The sequence below is a fragment of the Carcharodon carcharias genome, chromosome 31 (genome assembly GCF_017639515.1).
Source record: "Carcharodon carcharias isolate sCarCar2 chromosome 31, sCarCar2.pri, whole genome shotgun sequence".
Classification (NCBI taxonomy): Eukaryota; Metazoa; Chordata; class Chondrichthyes; order Lamniformes; family Lamnidae; genus Carcharodon; species Carcharodon carcharias.
The window spans coordinates 14250406-14270702 of NC_054497.1; the positions used below are offsets into that span (position 1 = coordinate 14250406).

A 20297-nucleotide genomic window follows, 5' to 3' on the forward strand; every position below is an offset into this window, starting at 1 on the left:
GAGGGAGTGGGGCGAGGGGGGGAGAGGGAGTGGGGCGAGGGGGAAGAGGGAGTGGGGGCGAGGGTGGGAGAGAGTGTGGGAGCGAGGGGGTGGGAGAGCGTGGGGGCGAGAGTGGGAGCAAGTGGGGGAGAGAGTGAGAGAGAGTGTGGGGGCGAGGGGGGGGAGAGTGTGGGGGAGCAAGGGGGTGGGAGAGAGTGAGGGGGGGAGAGTGGGGGCGAGGTGGGGAGAGTGTGGGGGCGAGGGGGGAGAGAGTGTGGGGGCGAGGGGGGAAAGAGTGTGGGGGCGAGGGGGGAGAGAGTGTGGGGTAGAGTGTGGGGGAGAGTGTGGGGGAGCGAGGGGGTGGGAGAGAGTGTGGGGGAGCGAGGGGGTGGGAGAGAGTGTGGGGGAGCGAGGGGGTGGGAGAGAGTGAGGGGGGGAGAGAGTGGGGGCGAGGTGGGGAGAGTGTGGGGGCGAGGGGGGAGAGAGTGTGGGGGCGAGGGGGGAGAGAGTGTGGGGGCGAGGGGGGGAGAGAGTGTGGGGGAGAGTGTGGGGGAGCGAGGGGGTGGGAGAGAGTGTGGGGGAGCGAGGGGGTGGGAGAGAGTGGGGGCGAGGGGGGGGGAGAGTGGGGGGAGAGAGTTGGGGTGAGTCGGGGGAGAGAGTGGGGGCGGGGGGCGAGAGAGTGTGGGGGCGAGGCGGTGGGAGAGAGTGGGGCGAGGGCGGAGAGATTTGGGGGGCGAGGGGGGAGAGAGTAGGGGGGAGGGGGAGCTGGATTTGCGGGGGAGAGAGTGGGGGGAGGGGGAGGGAGAGGGAGAGGGAGGGGTGGATTTGATGGGGGGAGGGGGTGATGGTGAAAGTGCTCTAAGCTGGGATTCCGTGCTGTACCACCTGTCCCTCGTGGAAAAATTTATGCAGAGAAACACCTTTGACCACAAGTCCATCAGGCAGTGGTCGGCACGTAATGTCTTAAAGGCCCTGAGGGAAAAGGAGACGGTGGATCCTGTGGGATGGTTCCCCGAGCAGACTGTCAAAGTCATTTGGCAGAATGCCTCATCGCCAGAACTTTCCAACAAGCACCAAGACGTAGCTTGGCTGGTGGTGAGAAAGACCCTCCCTGTCAGATCCTTCCTACACACCAGGAGTCTCACCCCCTCTGCACGTTGCCCTCGAGGTGGCTGTGGTGGGGAAGAGACCGTTGTTCATCTCCTTGTAGATTGTGACTTTGTGAAGAAGGTCTGGAGAGAGATGCAGTGGTTTCTGTCGAGGTTCATCCCGAGCAGTTCTGTGACACAGGACTCTGTGCTCTACGGGCTGTTCCCAGGGACACACACCGAGACAAACATCAACTGCAGCTGGAGGATCATCAACTCAGTGAAAGATGTTCTTTGATTTGCCCGAAATTTGTTGGTCTTCCATCGCAGAGTTGTCCCCAACCGAGTGTTGCAGATTGGCACATTCCAAGGTCCAGGACTTCGTGCTGAGGGACGCACTAAAGCTTGGGGCAGCCGCTGCAAGGGCGCATTGGGGAAAGGTCGCTGTCTAAGACCTTTCAGCCATAGGGCACAGAGGGGCTGGGAACTGTTGAAGCCCCTCGGGCTGTACAGCTCACAATGAATGTCTGCATTGAATACTAATTGTATTATAAATGTATTGAAGCACCTCAGAGCGCAACATGATGTATGTTGATAACTCCAATACCACTGTCTGATTGTCTGTAATGACCATATTGAAATGATTGTAATATTCACAATGTATTGATGCACCTCGTGATCCATGCGTAAAAATTGAATCTGATTGTACTTATGTGATGGTGATTTTGAAATGGTTTGGAATTTTCTTCCAGATATTTTATGAATAAGCTATATTTTTCAAAATAAAAGCTATATAAATACTGTGGCTACAAGAGCAGGTCAGAGGCTGGGAATCGTGCGACGAGTAACTCACCTCCTGGCTCCCCAAAGCCTGTCCTCCATCTACAAGGCACAAGTCAGGAGCGTGATGGAATACTCTCCATGTACCTGGATGAGTGCCACTCCCACAACACTCAAGAAGTTTGACACCATCCAGGACAAAGCAGAGATAAAAACAAAAAAACTGCGGATGCTGGAAATCCAAAACAAAAACAGAATTACCTGGAAAAACTCAGCAGGTCTGGCAGCATCGGCGGAGAAGAAAAGAGTTGACGTTTCGAGTCCTCATGACCCTCAGTTCTGTCGAAGGGTCATGAGGACTCGAAACGTCAACTCTTTTCTTCTCTGCCGATGCTGCCAGACCTGCTGAGTTTTTCCGGGTAATTCTGTTTTTGTTCAGGACAAAGCAGCCTGTTTGATATGCACCCCATCCACAAACATTCACTCCCTCCATCACTGATGCACAGTAGCAGCAGTGTGTACCATCTACAAGATGCACTGCAGCAACTCACCAAGGCTCCTACGACAGCACCTTCCAAACCCACTACCACTACCATCTAGAAGGACAAGGGCAGCAGACACATGGGAACACCACCACCTGGAAGTTCCCCTCCAAGTCACTCACCATCCTGACTTGGAAATATATCACCGTTCCTTCACTGTCATTGAGTCAAAATCCTGGAACTCCCTCCCTAACAGCACAGTGGGTGTATTTCACCACATGGACTGCAGCGGTTCAAGGAGGCAGCTCATCACCACCTTCAAAAGGGCAACTTGGGATGGGCAATAAATGCTGGCCCACTTCAATATCCAAAACCCAGGACATTCTTGTCTGAGTGACTGACTCAGGTTTTTATACATCTTATGTTCTTAGGTTGCTTGTCTAGCACTGCAACCAAAACAAAGCTTTTGCTTCGTTTTGGACATCCTGCCCTGTCTATGACTGAGCAAAAGGTAATCCTAAAACCCACACTGCAAGTTACACTGGAAGTGCAGACAATCTGCATTCAGAGTCACTCTTTATGATGTTAAAGCACTCAAAGCAATGACCATGGGGAGCGCAATCACTGCATGAGGTGAAAGCCAAAACGGATTAAAAACAGTAATTCCTGTGAAGGTTCGAAGTCTATCTTACTCTGTACATCAACAGATACTAACTAGACTGCTTCAATCTTTAAACGAGCTACAACATTTTCTTTTGACTTGCTGGGTGAACAAAGTGTGGGTGGTTCAGTAACAAGCTGGAATCTAGTTTGCCTAATGTGGGATGCACACTGCACTTAGCTAAGGCCAACAAGCTTCAGTGCAAGCACAAAGGCTTAGAAACCATGCCAGTGTTGGGAATTTAACCAGTCAAAGTCTTGCAGCACAGCAGTTAGAACCATTAGGCATTCCAATGGAACCAAGTAGGGCAAGTCCCAGCCTCTGGTGACAGTCAATCTTCATTAATGGAGCAAAACCTCCTGGTGACAGCAAAATATACCAGAAACCCAGTACTTACTACACTAGTGTCAGGGTGTTACCAATTCCCACACTTTGAGTTGTTGTTCATATCCATGGATGGCACTGAACAGAAGCCGAGGATACCTGAAGAGGGAAACTGGGTCCCCTTAAACTGCATCACATTCTTTGTCTCAGCGAGGAAGCAATATTAGCAGAGACCATGACCTTGCAGACAAATAAATATATTGTCAAAAATAATCTATGCAGTTTGATCACAATGTACGATCCATCCCTACAACCTCCTCCCATCACCAAAATCTCCATTTCTCTGGCCTCTTGTGTAGCTCCTCCACCACTGCACCCCCCCGTCCTGCCCTGCCTTGCCCCACCCCACCCCTCTCACTCCCCTTTCATTCCAGCATTGGTAACTGTGCCTTGGGATGTTTTACAACATTAGAAGGTGCTATATAAATGTTCGATGTGCCTTAGCCATTCAGGCCCCACGATCTGCAATTCTCTCTTGAACCCTTTTGCCTCGCAACTCCCCTGTCCACGTTAAAACTCATTCCTTTGGCCATGCTTTTTGTCATCTTTGTGTCTGCACCCATTTTTTTTTTTGATTACAGTGGGATGGGTTTTTTACGTTCAAGACACTGTTAGAAATGCAAATTGTAGTTGACTATTGTAATCATCAGCAAGAAAATGGAAACGCAAAGGAACGTAACCCTTTATTATATAAAGTTAAAATATATATGCTTCACAGTGCGTATGGAGGCCATTCAGCCCATCAAGTCTGCACTGGCTCTCAAAGAGCATTCCCCCTAGTCCCACTCCCCTGCCTTATCCCCGTAACCTTGCAAATTCTCCCATTTCAGGTAGCAATCCAATTCTCTTTGGAATACCTCGATTGAACCTACCTCCACCACCCTCTCAGGGAGTTTGTTCCAGGCTCCAACCACCCTCTGGGTGAAAAAATTTTCCTCACATCACATTTACTCCTTTTGCCAATTATTTTGAATCTGTGCCCTCTAGTTCTTGATGTTCTCTTGAGTGGGAACAGTTTCTATTTACCCTATCCTTCCCTCTCATGATCTTGAATACCTCTATCGAGTCTCCTCTCAGCCTTCTTTTCTCCAAGGAAAACAGTCCCAACCTCTCCATCTATCCTCACAGCTACAGTTCTTTATCCTGGGAATCATTCTTGTAAATCTCCTCTGTACTCTCTCCACATCCTTCCTCAAGTATGGTGCCCAGAACTGGATGCAGTACTCCAAATGAGGCCTAACTAGTGTTTTATACAAGTTTAACATGGCCTCCTTATACTTATACTCAATGCTCCTACTAATAAAGCCTAAGATGCTATATGCTTTATTAACTGCTCTCTCAACATGCCCTGCCAGCTTCAATGACCTATGTACATATACACCAAGGTCCCTCTGTTCCTGCACCTCCTTTAGAGTCTCTCTCTTTATTTTATACTGTCTCACCATATCTTTACTGCCAAAATGAATCACCTCACACTTCTCTGCATTGAACCTCATCCGTCAGTTGTCTGCCCAATCCACCAACGTGTCTATGCCCTTTTGAAGTACAAGACTATCCCCATCACAGTTGACAACATTTCCAATCTTTGTATCATCTGCAAATTTTGAAATCCATGTCCAGCACACCACAGTCTGGGAGACCATCACTGGATCTCAACACTGATTCCTGAGGAACTCCACTACAAACCTTCTTCCAATCTGAAAAATAACCATTTATCACTACTCTCTGGCCTGAATTTTTCCCTCTTCAGGCTTGTGCAATTGGCGGACTCAGGAGCAGCCAGGAAATGGCCCCCCCGACCGCAATTTCACACTGGTTGGCCAATCAAAGCCCTCCCAGCGTGAAACGCATCTTCCGAATGGTCGGGAAGGACCAGGCGGGGTCTGTCGGGCGCCAGGTCCAATGGTGACTCAGCGGGTTCTTTAAAATCAGCTCTCTGAAGGATGCAGGGGAACCCAACAATCCGACTCCCATGTGCGCTCGTCTCCCTGAAGATTACTTGCGGGCAGGGTGACATCAGGATGCTTGCATGATTTTACCCCCGACCCCACCCACATAACTTAAAATTCTACCCCGTTTCCTGCCACTCAGCCAATGTTTCATCTAAGCACCGACTTGGATGTAATTGCATCAGAGAGTGCAGAGGAGATTCTCCAGGACGTTGCCTGGACTGGAGAGTTTTAGTTATGAGGAGAGATTGGATAGACTGGAGTTATTTTCCCTAGAGCAGTGGAGATTGAGGGGGACATGATTGAGGTGTATAAAATTATGAGGGGCGTAGATAGGGTAGACAGGAAGGAACTTTTCACCTTGGTGGAGGGATCAATAACCAGGGGGCAATGATTTAAAATAAGGGGCAGGAGGTTTAGAGGGGATGTGAGGAAGAATTTTTTCACCCAGAGGGAGGTGGGAATCTGGAACTCACTACCTGAAAGGGTGGTAGAGGCAGAAACCCTCATAACATTTAAGAAATATTTGGATGTGCACTTGCGATGCCATGGCATACAAGGCTATGGGCCGAGTGCTGGAAAATGGGATTAGAATAGTTAGGTACTTGTTTGACCAGCTCAGACTCGATGGGCCGAAGGGCCTTTTTTGGTGCTGTAGACCTCCATGACTCTATGACACCATGACCTAGAATTTTGTTCACAAGTCTGTTGTGTGGCACTGGGTCAAATACCTAAAACATTTGCTACATATAGCTTTCAAGGATGGGCCATAGATTAGGATTCGTGTACAGGTAATAATTTAGAAAAAGATAGATGCTGACCTTATCCAGTAGCCACTGTGCATCTTCTGTAGTAGATGTATATCCCAATCTGACATGATTTTGGGAAAAACATGTAGAAAGTGCACACAAAAGTATAACCTTTACACTTAAGATAAAAAGATCTACTGCTCTCCCAATGTATGAATCCCCAGGACCTGCATCTTTGTACCACTTTGTTTTTGGCCAGAAGCTAAACTAGACTAGCCATTCAGCACTAAAGCCTAAAACACCACACCCTTAAGCTTGTTTGAACAATGATCTGGAAGTCTTCTCAAGCTCACTTCACTGCTATAGGCCAGCTTGATTGATGTTGACCTGTACATTAGGATTAAAGCCTAAGATACTACATGCATCATTAACTGCTCCCTCAACATGCCCTGCCATCTTCAGTGACCTATGTATGAATACATGAATCTGTTCCTGCACCTCTTTTAGAGGCTCTCCCTTTATTTGGTATTGTATCACCATATTTTTCCTGCCAAAATGAAGTACCTCTTGCTTCTCTGCCCAATCCATCAGGTCCATGTCCTTTTGAAGTTCAAGACTATCCCCATCATAGTTGACATCATTTCCAATCTTCATATCATATGCAAATTTTGAAATCATGCACATCACAGCAACTCAAGTTTTTCTGTTCAGTGCTATGATTCTATTAACCATCTGTTGTATGATGAATCCAGATTTCACACAGGGTGCTCTGACAGGTACCAGACATACATGGATCAACATCTCTGCTGAACATCATTGTGGAAGCAGTATCAATACAAGAACTGCACCAGTTCAAACAGAAGGCCACTACCATTTTACCAGTGCAAATGTGTTTTGGCAGTGATGCCCACAACCTGAGAACAAAATAAAAGGTGGGTTGGTGAGCATCTTGACCTGATGGTAACGCTTTCCCCACTACCCCCACCCCTTCCCCAGACAGAATACCTTGCATAGATTTGCTCCTCCCCAGATTAAAGCTTCTGAAGCCAACCGTAGGGTGCCTAGATTGGAACATGAGACTTCTGCTATGCCTGGCTCAGTTTCACACAGCATTTACGCACTCCGCCATTTGGAGAGTATTGGGGAAGTAATGGACATCACTGCATCAGGGAAAATATGAAAACTTCACCCCATCTATGCAAAGATTCTAAATTGCACTAAGGGTTTCCAACTCCGGCTGGACGTGTCCCTAGAGGTTTCATCTTATCGCCTCTGCTCTTCTACAGCCCATCCCACACTCACCCCATTGGTCACCCATGTTCATTCTTGCAGCCCCAAGTCTTCCCACAGTCGATCAGAAGGTGAACAGACTCTTCATTTTGCAATGGATGATTCTTTAACATCAAACAGTATTTTCTCTCCCATCTACATTTCTATTTCTGAAAAAAAGTGTTTTGAAGGGATTTTTTTTTTAAATGCCCATTATGACTATTCTTTTGGGCGTTCTCCCAGCAATGCCATTTAGGTTAATCTTCATTTCTCAGAGATTCCAGAACAATCCTGGAGGGTAGGCAATCCCAACTGTATGGTGCAATCTAGATCCAAAAGGTAAAAAAAAAACACAGCGAGACAGCAGAGGTAATGCTTAGCAGCCAAACACAACATGTTTATTCTCTTTTTTTCTCAAGAAAAATTATGTAGTCCACTGAAGCAACTGTGTTGCACAATTACAATCACGTCTTCAAAACAAACCACGGATAAAAGCAAATTTCAAAATTCTTTATATATATACCTATTAGAACAACTTTTTTGTTTTTCAGTTTCAATGAAATGACAGACTTTAATATTTTGCTCTGATATATAAAAGAAATTCACCCTTATTATTCCAGCGATGGGGATACAGTACCAGCTATGGCCAGACCAAGAAATGGAAACTCTCCAGCTTATTTGTACAAACTACATAGAGCAACACAATTTGTTAATGAACCAGTGATTTTGTTTTTCCTCTCTTAATAAGTACCTATCCTGGTTACAGAATGCATAGTTCTCAGATTTTCTTTTTCTAATTAAAAGGCAATGGCTCCCACTAATGGGACATTCTTCTCTTCCCCCCTCCCCTCCTGCTGTGGTTAAAAAGTCAGCATCCCTTTAAACAAATTTTTGCAGGTCATTTTTTTTTTGTTTTAAATGATGAAATACATTCATTTTCTTTGATGCGTGCCAGTCTCCTCTCTCTCCCTCCCCACTCCCTCCAAATATTGTTATAATTTATTTATAGATTACCGTGTTGTCACCAGGATTGCAGTAAACCTTAATGTACTCTTGGCCACTCGAACTGTGAAAAAAGATTAGCTGTACAATTCTAGATTCTGCCTTTCCAAATGTAGAATGCTGTCTGTGGATACAACCCAAGCTGTGTAATACTGGGGTGACATGTAGTACTGCCGATTCCGGATCAATGCTGCAAGCGATGGGAGCAATTTTAAGTGATGGATTAAGAGCATCATTGAGTGTATTGGCTTAAGTACGATTTATTTTTCCTATAGTGTATTGGCACCAATACGCTAAGTAATCCTAGTGACAACAATGCATTTTATACATACATACATATATATGTGTGTATAGGCATATAAATGTGTGTACACATACGTATTAAAACATATATGCATACACACATTTATACAAATCTTTCCTTCTGATTTCATACCCTAATTCCCTGCAGAAACCACACACTGCCACAGAACCCACCTTCAACCCAGAGGAAAGATAGTTCGGATGACGAGATTTTTTTGGACAAGCCCTACCAACCACTCTGCCAGGCAGGGTGGGTGTGTTCACAGAAGAGCAAATGGCATCAAGTTCATCTTTCCCTCCCACCAAACCTCACTCCCTTCAAAATAATAATGATGGATTATCCAGTTACCCATGGCAACCCATTGAGCGGGCTGGCTCAAAATGAATTGAGAACTTCTCACCCAGCACTGGCAGGCTAGCTGAGGCCAGAGGCAGTTTTTAAAGTCATTACTGCCCAGTGCGGGGAGCCAGACATCCCACTGCATGTGCTACAGGGTTGCCATGCCAAAATTTAACAACACAAGAAGCGACAATCTGATAGCACCAATACTGAACTGGTACCGGGGGCAGGCACGGTAGGAAGTCAGATATCCAAATACCAAACAGACCAATTATCCCGAACACCTAGTTCCATATATATTTATTTCTTCAAAACCTATCAAAATACGCACATGCTTAATGTAAGACATATCAGCAAAATCCTCTGCAAATGTTCTAAATTGCTTATTATATAACATTAGGATTCATTTATAAAAACAGAATTAGAGAAATCCTTGGAACCACAGAATTTAAGTTTTTTTTAATATATATATATAATTCACAGTACTTTCAGAATAAGTTTTTTAAAATCTTTTCCTTCTCGAGTTGCCAAATTCTACCCTAGTTGAGTGATAACATTGTAAAGGTTTATGTACAGATCACTTATCTGAACTGACTGCAACTGAAAAAAAAACATTTCGACTTCTCCTGAGCAGTTCCGATATGCTGCCTCCTTACTGCACTGTGTGTCTTAACTGGCTGCTGCACCAATAACCAACTAAGATGGGAATCCTAGGCAAGAACCACTCTGCAACCTCCACTCCGAAATAAGAGGGGAGCCTAACTAACTCCCCGTCATATATAGTCCAGTTTCATGGATAGTCTTTTACCTCAGTTTACGTGGCACCGAATGTTTCATGGTAACATACATACCCTGTAAACTCCAGCAAAAAGAGTGTTTATTTTGTTAAATTTCATCATGGTGCAGCAAATTGATAAAAAAACATCGCTCTGCGAGTCACAGCAATTGAATCAGGCAAGTGTAAACAGTGTAATTCAACCTCCTCCCTCGCGCCCCCCACCCCAAACGCCCACGATGGATTTTTAATGCCTCTAAGTACAACACCGAACAGTACAATGGGTTATCCAAGATCCACCCTGTTTTGTAGGCAAGGTAAGGTATCATGGAGACAAGATGCTGGGGGGGAGGAGGCAAGGGTGACTTCATCAGATCAACCGGTCTAAAAATCAATCCAACTATCATGTAAACAAAAAAGGTATCTGACGCACTGGAGCAGAGGGAAGAGAAAACAAAGAACTGGGAGTAGATTGCAACATCTTGGGAACAGCACAAACAGTCGCAGATGGAGAGGCTGAAGGTCCCCGCGATGCTATTGTCAGCACATTGTAAAAACAGCACACACAGTCATAATCAAAGTTAACTCCCTAAATTAAAATGGGTTAGTAGCGGCATTGAAACAGCGCTTCACGCACGCACACACACACACACAGACGCGCCCCCAGGAATCTCACCTTCCATATTTGGTGCTGAGCTGGCGAACTTTTAAAAAAAAACCTCACAGGTACTCAAGACAAAAACTTTACAAAAAGCAATTGGTGACATTCCTTCTCTCGGCTGTGATCCAACTCACCAGGAGAGAGAGAGAGAAAGACAGACAAATATCAACAACTCAAAAATATAGCATGCACCCATCCTACAATTCTGAGAGTCTAAACTGCCACAAAGGGATGTGGAAAAGTGAGAAATTGCAAGGAGCAAAGGTATGCGCCGCATGCAATTAAAACGGAATTCTTTACAAGTATGAGTCACCTCTCTGCTCTACCAAAATCATTAATACTTAACACAAAAAGAACTTTACCTTACTATACACTAAAGATATTGTGCAATATAATACACTGTTAGATCAATGAAATCCAAATAAAACAAATGATACTGTCTTCTTAAAGGAAAATTCCAAAACAAAGCTGATTGTTGCCACTTTAAATAGGAGTTTGATTCAATGAAGGCATGGCAATTCGGCCCTGGGACACTGAGCTATCTGTTATTGGGAAGGGGCAGCTGGAGGATAGTCAAGGCAGTCAGCAGAAATTTTTGTTACTTTACAACTTTCCACGGACAAATCAGTAACAATATTATCAAATTCTCAATTTTTTTTGCATTCTTTTTCACCCCAAAAGAAAGAAAGCAATGGATATATCCTGTCCTATTAACAGAAGAAATACTGGGACACTATGCTCAGGGTCATACATCTTTAGCAGAATTTAATCAACCAACCATCAACTCTCAGTCACAGCTTTTGATTCTTTTTTAATAAGACATACACTTGTTCAAAAGGCAGAAATTCTCATCATGAAAATTTACCAATAAGTGTGACACTTCACAAATCTGATCGGCCAATGTCAGAAGGAAACCAAGGAATCAGGCTGCACTGTGGCACTGTTCCCATTAGAAAGATGTGGTATCTGATCCCCAGCAAAACCCTGATTACCCTAACGTAGTGAGGTCTTGAAGCTTCTCTCTTTTTCCACCCCCTCCCCTACCTGACACTCATTCAAAAGGAACCAATCTTGAACTTATAGATAGGATTGACACACAGCTTTAGTACAAAAGTGCACGCACATCAACTGAAATACTTCTAACTGTGCAATGAAACTGAAAGCAGCATATTGCATTCACAACTCAGGCATGGCACAGCTCAGGGGCCAAACCAGGATGGTAACAATATAGTTCCTTCCCCCACCCTCTGGTCAAAATTCTGCCAGTTGCTTGCACATTCAAGTCAATGGTACCCGAACAGCCTATCCAAATAGGTTTGGTGAATTATGACTAATTAACTCCAAAGGCAGTTTCATAGCACTTTTCTAAAGAGATTAGATCAAGACAATCACTTCGTTTAGGGACCTCATCCCTACACCAACAGCACTGCTATTTGACGTCAAGGGAACAAAACTACCCTCTTAAAATGGAGAATTGGCTCCTGCAGATGCTTGTGCTGTGGCCCTACACCATTCACAACCAATAAATACAACAGACAGGAAATTGTTAAAACTGCACTTTATCAAAATGCAGTTTTGGGGAATATAATCTGCCTGGTTGATGATAAGACAAAAACTAGGAACTGAGGTGTTGAATGCCCTTTGAAAGGACTTATACTAAATTTTAAGTTGGTCCAGTTCAAAGTCTATGGGTCTCCATGGGAAGGCAAATACCAGGTGAATGATTTTAAAGTCTGTCAGTAACATGCGTTGAAATCATTTGAAGAGCAGGGAAGTTTAATCGGTAATGTCCAATCTGAGATTTTGTTTAGTTTTAATTAACCACTTTCAGGGAAATGGAAGGTTTGCAAGGGAAAGATCTGCACAAGAGTGCTCAGCAACCTCGAGGTTTCAGGTACTTGGGTTGTTTTCGATTTAAGACAGGTACAATGCCCTGATATGAAAGGCTGTGCGACCATGCCAGGAGGGTGTTGGGGCAGACAGGACACCAGAGGAGTGTGAAATGGGGGGCCTTGGGAAAGGATATGGGGGAGGACATTCCAACTTAAATAAAAGGTGATGGAAACTGTAAAGTAAAGCCACGTCAAACCTGTTGGAAAAAGAAATCACAGAATAACAAGATTTGCCAAGCAGAAAATGACTTTAAAATATGGAAAGAAGGAAGCAATAAAAGTGGTACTGCTTTCTCCGGAAATCAACTAACTTAATGTAACTGAGCACCTTTGACGCATGCCAAATTTTTATTGTACTTCAAAATTTCTTTTGCTCAACTATGGAGTTACCATTTTGGATATTTCTAACCCCCCCACCCCCCACTCCCCAAAATTCTTCCCTTTCCTCCCAGGGGCAGTGTCTGTTCTGGAAGTTCCTCTACAGCCAAAGATCTGGGAAAGGCAGGAAGCTCATTGTCTCACATTTTCTAACAACCAGACATCCCGCAGCCTCCAACAAATATGGCAATTGCTTAAGGTTTTGTGAACCAATACTACAGGTTTCTGCAATTTGAACACACACACCCCTCCCATTCCATTTTAAGGATACCTGTCGATAACCAGTGTTCTGGGCCATGGTATAATGGTATGCAGAGATGGGAGTGATTTAAATGATGAAAACAGTGAGATTTCCCCTCCGCCCCCATACACATTACAAAACAATCTGGGATTCAAGACAATTGGAAGAGTCAGGCTGGGATTGGGCTGCAGCAGAAACTACCAGGATAGTACTGAAGAAATTACAGGACCTGTGTATACTTAAGTAGGAGAACAAAAAAGGCTGGAAATGTACAGATTTAGGATTTAGTTTGCATAGGAAAGAAAGACAGAGATAATACATTTTTAGTTACTATTCTGAAACAATGACCTCTCTTTTCTTAAGTTGCCAAAGGATCACCTGAATTTTTGCTACACTTTCTCCTTTATGTATAGATTTCCAGCCCTTCCAGGCTTCCTTCATTTGTCTCTAGAAACTTCTGCCTGGCTCCTATAGGCTGCGCGCATTAGAGGGCTGGCATATGTGTGTTTTAAGCAGTTTTTTTTCTGTTCAAGATTCTTTGTAGAACTGTGAATCTTGTTTCTCATGGGACTGGTACTGCACACACGTCTGCAAGAACACTTTGTGGTTAGCAGCAGAACTCAAACATGCACAAGTTGATAAAGTCCACAAGGGAGTGTGTGTGGGAGAGTGGTTGGAGTGGGGGGCGGGGGGAAGGTGAACAGCAGCTCACGCCAACACACTCCTGCACGCTAGAAGCACAACTGATGGTTAGTCTCGTATTAATTCAAGGCTATCTTACTGCACAATTATTTATTTTCCACTAGAGAATGCCAAGGAAATCCACACTCAAGTCAGGAAATCCCCCTTGAAATGTCCTTTACACCAGTTATTTAATGATATCTATAATGACATTAAAAGTGTATTTTGTTTTGAAGTGGATAAAATCATTGCAACAGGAGATTCAAATCACTGAGAGGGAACTGCCTGGACACTATTCTGTGAAGGTAAGGTGATATCCTGAATAAATGTTACTCTGCAAAGTGTCACTAAACAACAGAATTACTGCACATTACATCATTTTTTTTTTTACAATTCCCATAATCAAAGGGAAGAAGGGGTATGAGATGCTGGAGATGGATTCCAGGTTGGTTCCAACTCTTTCGTTTGCCAACCAAGATTTTTGGACCATCAAAATGAAAGAGTCAGAGAATCACTGGCATTTGTGGAAAGTCCTGATGCTCAGCAGTCAGAAGGCCCCATTTTAATTGGTGCAACTGAATATTAACCAGCGGCAGTAAATAAAGCAGCAGCAACAGCAAAGCAGAATTTGAGGTCCAAAAGTCTGAAGAAATCACCAGCCCCTCCCACTGAGCTCTCTGAATTCCCACCTTTCTGAAACACTGCATGCTTGGGAAGCGTTGACTGAATGGTTTGAATAAATACTCGCATTTCTTTCAACCAGACCCTGCGAACATCACAAGGAATTACTTTGTCAAGAGGGAACAAGTCAGACTGGTGAGGGGAATGGGGTAGATAAGAAAAAATATTGTGCTTATTTTAGAATCATCCTACTTACTTTCATGAAGCAATACTTAAAATAAAAACTTTTTAGCCACTTTCCTCACACAAACTCAACATGGACCAGTCAGGATGGGATGTACAATGAGTGTACAGAACATTGGACGCCCTGCCCCAAAGATGACTGGTCCCAAATCCAGAGTGGATCCATAATCAGCTTGCCTGAAGATTCGAGCAAGAAAGCAGCTGACGCATGCAGCCGCGAGTGGACATTTAAACTCAAGCAGAGGGATGCTGTGTTTTTTAACAAAATTACTGAGTTAGCAAAGGATCCTTGACATGTTAAAAAAAGAACTGTAGAACCTTTAAATTCACACTAGGCCAATTACAACACCACCTCCAACCAACCCTCCCCCTACCCCCCAGCTACCTTAGGACAACAGGAATTGCTTTTGCCAGATCAGACAGAACATGGCATTAAAGTTTTGTGGAAGCATATTGCTCGTAACCCAAATAGGACTGCAATGAGGTATTACCATTTAAGTAGATTTCTAGTTATTAGACAGGATTGGAACTCGTGCAGCAAACAGACTGAAAAATCTAAATCTCATCAAAGTAGGACATTAGCTTTTTATTCCCTCTTTTTTTTAAAAAAGTAACATTTCGGGAACTGGCTTTTCCCCTAAAAATTCCTGAGAACTTTCTTTAAATTTTAGGAGGAAAAAAATTATAGAAGCAAAACAAAATAAAATTGCAAACTAAATTAAAAACAAAACACTGTCAAATGCTCCCAGAGTTACTCCTCATCTAAAAATACGAAACATATATTTTTGGTCTTTTTATCCTGTTTCGATGGAAGAACGGTTCAACTTTTCTTTCGATTTCAGACTTTTCTATACCTTGGAAAATAATTTATGGGACTGTGCCAACAATATTTGGAATCAAATATTTAAAAAAAAACAAAATCGATTATCGGAACAGTTCATTTCAATCGCTCGGCTTCCCCGAACATCCTCTTCAAACAAAACGTGAACAAAGTGCGATGGAGAATGAGCAGCTTCCCTTCCCAATCCGTCTCCTATTGGACTAGTCAATATAAATGCTGCCTCGGTCAAAAAAGCAGAGCAAAAATACTTTGCAGCTTTTGGTGACTATCATTACCACGTCCACAGTCTCCCCTTATCGGACAGGGTCTGGGCGGCTGGATCAAATACAGCGCTCAACACTAAAATAGGGTATATCTCTGTTCCACCAGACTCAACTGTCACCAGTCTGTTCAATCTGAAACTGGTCAACTCGTTTTAAAAATGCAAAATTCTTCGAAAGTATTATATTCAATAATTCGACACAGCCCTAAAGGTTATGTAAACAGGACAAGGCCAAACACCTGGGCACCTCCCTAATGTTCAAGATTATTTAACTCCACAAAGTGCTGGAATATGACCAAGCACACAGGAGTGAAGTGTGTATGGGTGGGTGTGCACATGTGTGTACACGTGAGCGAGACTGGGGAGGTGGGTAGTGTGTATGTGGTTGGGGTGGGACATGGCAAATGCAAGGTGACCGCATGCCTGGATAGAAAGGGGAAATGCGAGGGGTTCCCACTGGTTGGCTAACTGAATACAATCCGAAATATGATTTAAGCAGCAACTTGTAATTGCAGCCACTTCTGGTCACTTAACAGATATGACATTGATGTGGCTCAAAACCCAATGCCTTCATCAGATGAAGACTAGTGAATGTCAAATCACCTTCCCTTTCCTCCCAATGTACGTCATTGCTCACTGCCCATTTCCACCTTCGTCCCCATCCCGTACCCATACTACACTGCTTTAAGAAAAATTCAACACTACAGCAAAACACAATGAGGACAATTTTTAAAAAATTAAACAGAAAAAGGTGCAATACTTAGAACAGCATTAACAATTTTTATATAGTTTCCTAAACAAGTAAATGATTTTCTCACTAGTTTCACCCAAGTGGGTTTAAAACATGAAGGGGAAAAGAAAGCACACACTTCTTAATCTGAAGAACATTTGTACGTAAACGTTTATATCTTTCATATAGTGATCGACCAGTGAACAAAGGTACTGTCCTTCCTCTTTTGTGTTCAGCATTTATCTACTATTAATTGGGACCCAGTACCAGCCTGTGTGGTAGCAGGACTGTGAACAGTCTGCTACCCATTGAGGTGTGCATTGCCTGACTCTGTGCGTGTGTGTAAACGTGTGTGCAGATATAAAGGATGTGCGTCAGTCCCCAGCATCTTTGTACACACTATTTAACTGACTGAGTGATTTGATTTCAGTGTAACCCCACACAAGCAGCAAGGTCACCAAGTAGGCTAGGTCAGTGATAAGGTCACCAACAAGAATATTTCACAGGAGACAGACACATATCCTTTCATAACATGCACCTGACTTAACATTTTAAAGAAATATACTTTCAGTATCTTTGCTTTACATTTTAAATTGGACCTTTTGTTCGATGTTATAGTCACACCAGGTATGTGAACAGTCCTGGATGTGACCCCTTTATGCCATGTGTATCATGGCTCTGCACACAGATGCAGACATGTTCTTACATATGGTGTAAACAATATGTTAAAGCTATTCCTACAGAGTCTGGTATAACCTTATCCAAGGTTTACAGCAAAATATGTTTGCATACTTTAGTTCAGCACGTATACAGAATGGCCACAGATTGGCTCACTATTACAGATGGACTGTAATGTCACAGAAACAAAATATGCGATTTTAGGGAAAGGAATGAGCTACATGCAGCAAGGGTTATTATAGCTGTAAGCAGGGTTGTTCCCAGGGCTCCCTCCGACTCCAAAATCTCTGTGCAGTTACAGAGAAGCTCTTGTTAAGAGTGGAGATGCCAGAGACTGTGGGATGTAAACAGCTGGCTGTAAACCAGTTTTGCAGACTTGTGCCAGTGAGAGTTTGTGGGCAGCTACAAGCCATTTTGTGAAAGTGTCAATTTACAGGCAGTACAGGTGAACGTAGGAAGGCTCAAGCCAGCCAAGCCAATTGGATAGCTACATTTCTCCTCAAAGAATTAAAAAAAAACACAAAACATATACAAAAGGAGGGAGGACTATATTCATAGGAGTTATTTTTATTACATTACGGCAACACCTTCATTGGATTAGCTAAGTGTTTTGAATACCTCAAGGGGGTGAGGACGGGGGAAAATGACTGACCCGCCATGAACCCCCAGTTTACAAAATGATAAAGCTTGTTACAGTACACAATGAAAGTCCCCCCAACACTTTGGAACTGAGTGCAACACGTAAATTTAACTTGAAAACCTCTACACTAAATTTTCTAGCCTACTTTATTTTTAAGTGCTTATGTCATTTGAGTGTAGCAGTTTCAGAGGGCAGCACATTGCCCACTTGTGAAAGAAAAAACACTATTGCAATGCTAAATAGTAGCGCGTGATAAACTATCGATAGCACAAGGTCAGTTAGCTGCAGCAATTCAGTGATGAGAGACACTGTAAAGTGTGGTAATATCGTCACCACTGCATGTTTTGGGGTGTGCTGTGCTATAACTGGATGTGTTACAATTTACTATTGAAAAAATACAGTAAGCAAACCTTAAATAGAGCGCAAAATAAGTAGTATTGTAGTGAAGGGCTGGGAGCATCTTAATTATCAACTGAAATTCATAAGACAACTTTTGGTTGGATGAGGGAGGCAACGAAGGGAAGATAGAATAGCAATCCTGTTCGTAAAGACTGCGAATTTCTGGGGAGCAATAACCCAAGTTCAGCCCAAAGTCTTAAACCAAAGAGAGGCACCTCTGATGCAAATATTGCTCTCCACTCATTTATCAGGAGCCGGACTTAATGCTGTTGAGTAGCTTTTTCTTTCATCTCTCCTGAAGACATTCAGTTTTGCTGGGCTGTTGTTCTGGCAGCCCTTTGCTATCTCTTCCAAGCAGTCATTATTCATCCAGGGCCTTAGACATTAAGTGTTGGCAGGATATTTAACCACAGAGGGCATCACAGCTGAGCCCAATCCTGCCCCCACCCAATAGCCTTATGTACAAACATTCTGACAAGGGTTGTTGGACAGTGATCACAAATGGGAACCACGGACAATTTTCTCTACCGACCCTCCCACCAAACTTGCGTGGAGGAGGGGGCGGGCGAAACACTGAGTTCAACAGAAACCCCTACACCACTGCTGCCTTTGTGGCCAAGATAAACTAAAGTCAGCACAGATCAGAAAGCAAACCTGACACACTTTTTGGTCTGTGTGATTTAGTAATACCCCTGGTTGTGCCTTCACATGTAAGGAAGTAGTTGGAGAATTTTGTGCTAAGATTTCCCCCCCTCCACATGACGCAAATTTGACGTTGATACGTACAATGTTTCAGCCCTGAAGGGCTGGTGCATATGGTGTTTGTAAGGGTACATGGCTGGTACTGGTGCATAATAATGTCCTGTAACTTGTACATAAGTAGCCACTAGGTTCAGTATCTGTCCTGGTCAATCACTAGCTTTAATACGTGAGGTTCTGTCGCGTCTCCGCTATTGCATGTCAAGAGGACGGAAACGTGCCCAGTGCAAAAAAAATTTTTAAAAGCCTGTTTTGTGTTTTCAGTAAATGTCCTGTTGCAACAACTTCTCAATACGGAGGGGGAAAAAAAATCGTGTAAGGAAAAACTATACTACTGTTTTAAAAAAAACTTATTTATTTTTTGATGGTAAAGTGTACTTCACATTTTTAATGTTGGCGTTCATGATTCAAGTATTTCGAAGTGTGATATGTTTTTTGTTTTTTTTGTTTTTTTGTTTTTTTTTGATTAAAAAAAAGTAGCCGAAAATTAGGAGGGAGGTGTCTATGTGCACAAAAGAGACTGTGGATGACCCCCTTAATTTGTTTCACTTTTTTCTTTTTTTTCTCCTTTTTTTTAAACTTGTTTTGAAACTTATTGCAGTTTGAAAAAAAACACATTAGTGCTGCTGTTCAAAAAAGTTCACGAGGTCACAGGTCAAAGGTTGAAAGCTTAAAAGTTCAAATTGAATCAGCCCCTCCGCCCAGGAGGTCACCAGGTAGTAGGGGGGCCGGACTGCCCATTCGGTGCGAATCATCTGAATTCGGGGCTCCCCACAAGCTTGCTGTGTAGCTCGGGGTTGCCCAAAGCGAGGCTCCGGCCAGGTTCCCGCTACCCCTGCCCACTCCTCCGGCACTGTTCCACTGTCCCAGGCCAGACCGCCCGCCAAACGAGTGCAGGCTGCTCCCGACTGGATCCATCTGGCTCTGTCCCGTCTCCAGTGTCTGCCAGCCTGGGGATGGTGTCGATAACTGACCTTGTGCAAAATAGCGGTTGACTTCCTCTTCACTGACAAATTCAGCAAGGATGGTAGTGTTCCCCAACACACACCTGCAAACAAGTTTAAGTAAAATTAATTGAGGACAGAATTACCTGTGGCCTGTAGAATTTAGGAACATATGCCATTTAGCTTCTTGAGTCTGTTCCTCTATTCAGTGAGATCATAGCTCTGTGACCCAACTCCATATACACCCACTCCCTAACCCCAAATATAACATTTTTTTGTGTTTTTATTTAGAAGTGAAGGAAAAAGAGAAAGAAAGAAAGAAATGCAGAAAGTGCTAGAAAGGTTTAGCATTAGAACCATTTCAGATGTTGGTTAACTGGTGCACACCCAGCATATCCTTTTTCTCCGTTTCTTCTTTTCCACTAATATTCTCACCTTTTCCCTTGAAAATGGGATTATTAATTCAGGTCAGCATCACCCTTATAACAGTGCACTCAAGAGTCCAGGAGCCTTAACAAGCGGCTGGGATTCAATAATCTCATCCTGAGAAGCAGCTAGGTAAGGCC

The 20297-nt window shown here is 43.6% G+C and overlaps 1 protein-coding gene across 1 annotated transcript in view; it reads right to left on the reverse strand.

The window, feature by feature from the left end:
* Nucleotides 1–7711: 7711 nt before the first annotated feature.
* tnrc6b (trinucleotide repeat containing adaptor 6B) overlaps nucleotides 7712–20297 on the reverse strand; it is a gene marked incomplete at its 5' end in the record, with an annotated part of 70584 nt that continues 57998 nt past the window's right edge. Inside the window, one exon of the mRNA XM_041177623.1 lies at nucleotides 7712–19835. Coding sequence (XP_041033557.1) covers nucleotides 19466–19835 — 370 coding nt within the window. The remainder of the gene's footprint in view (nucleotides 19836–20297) is intronic.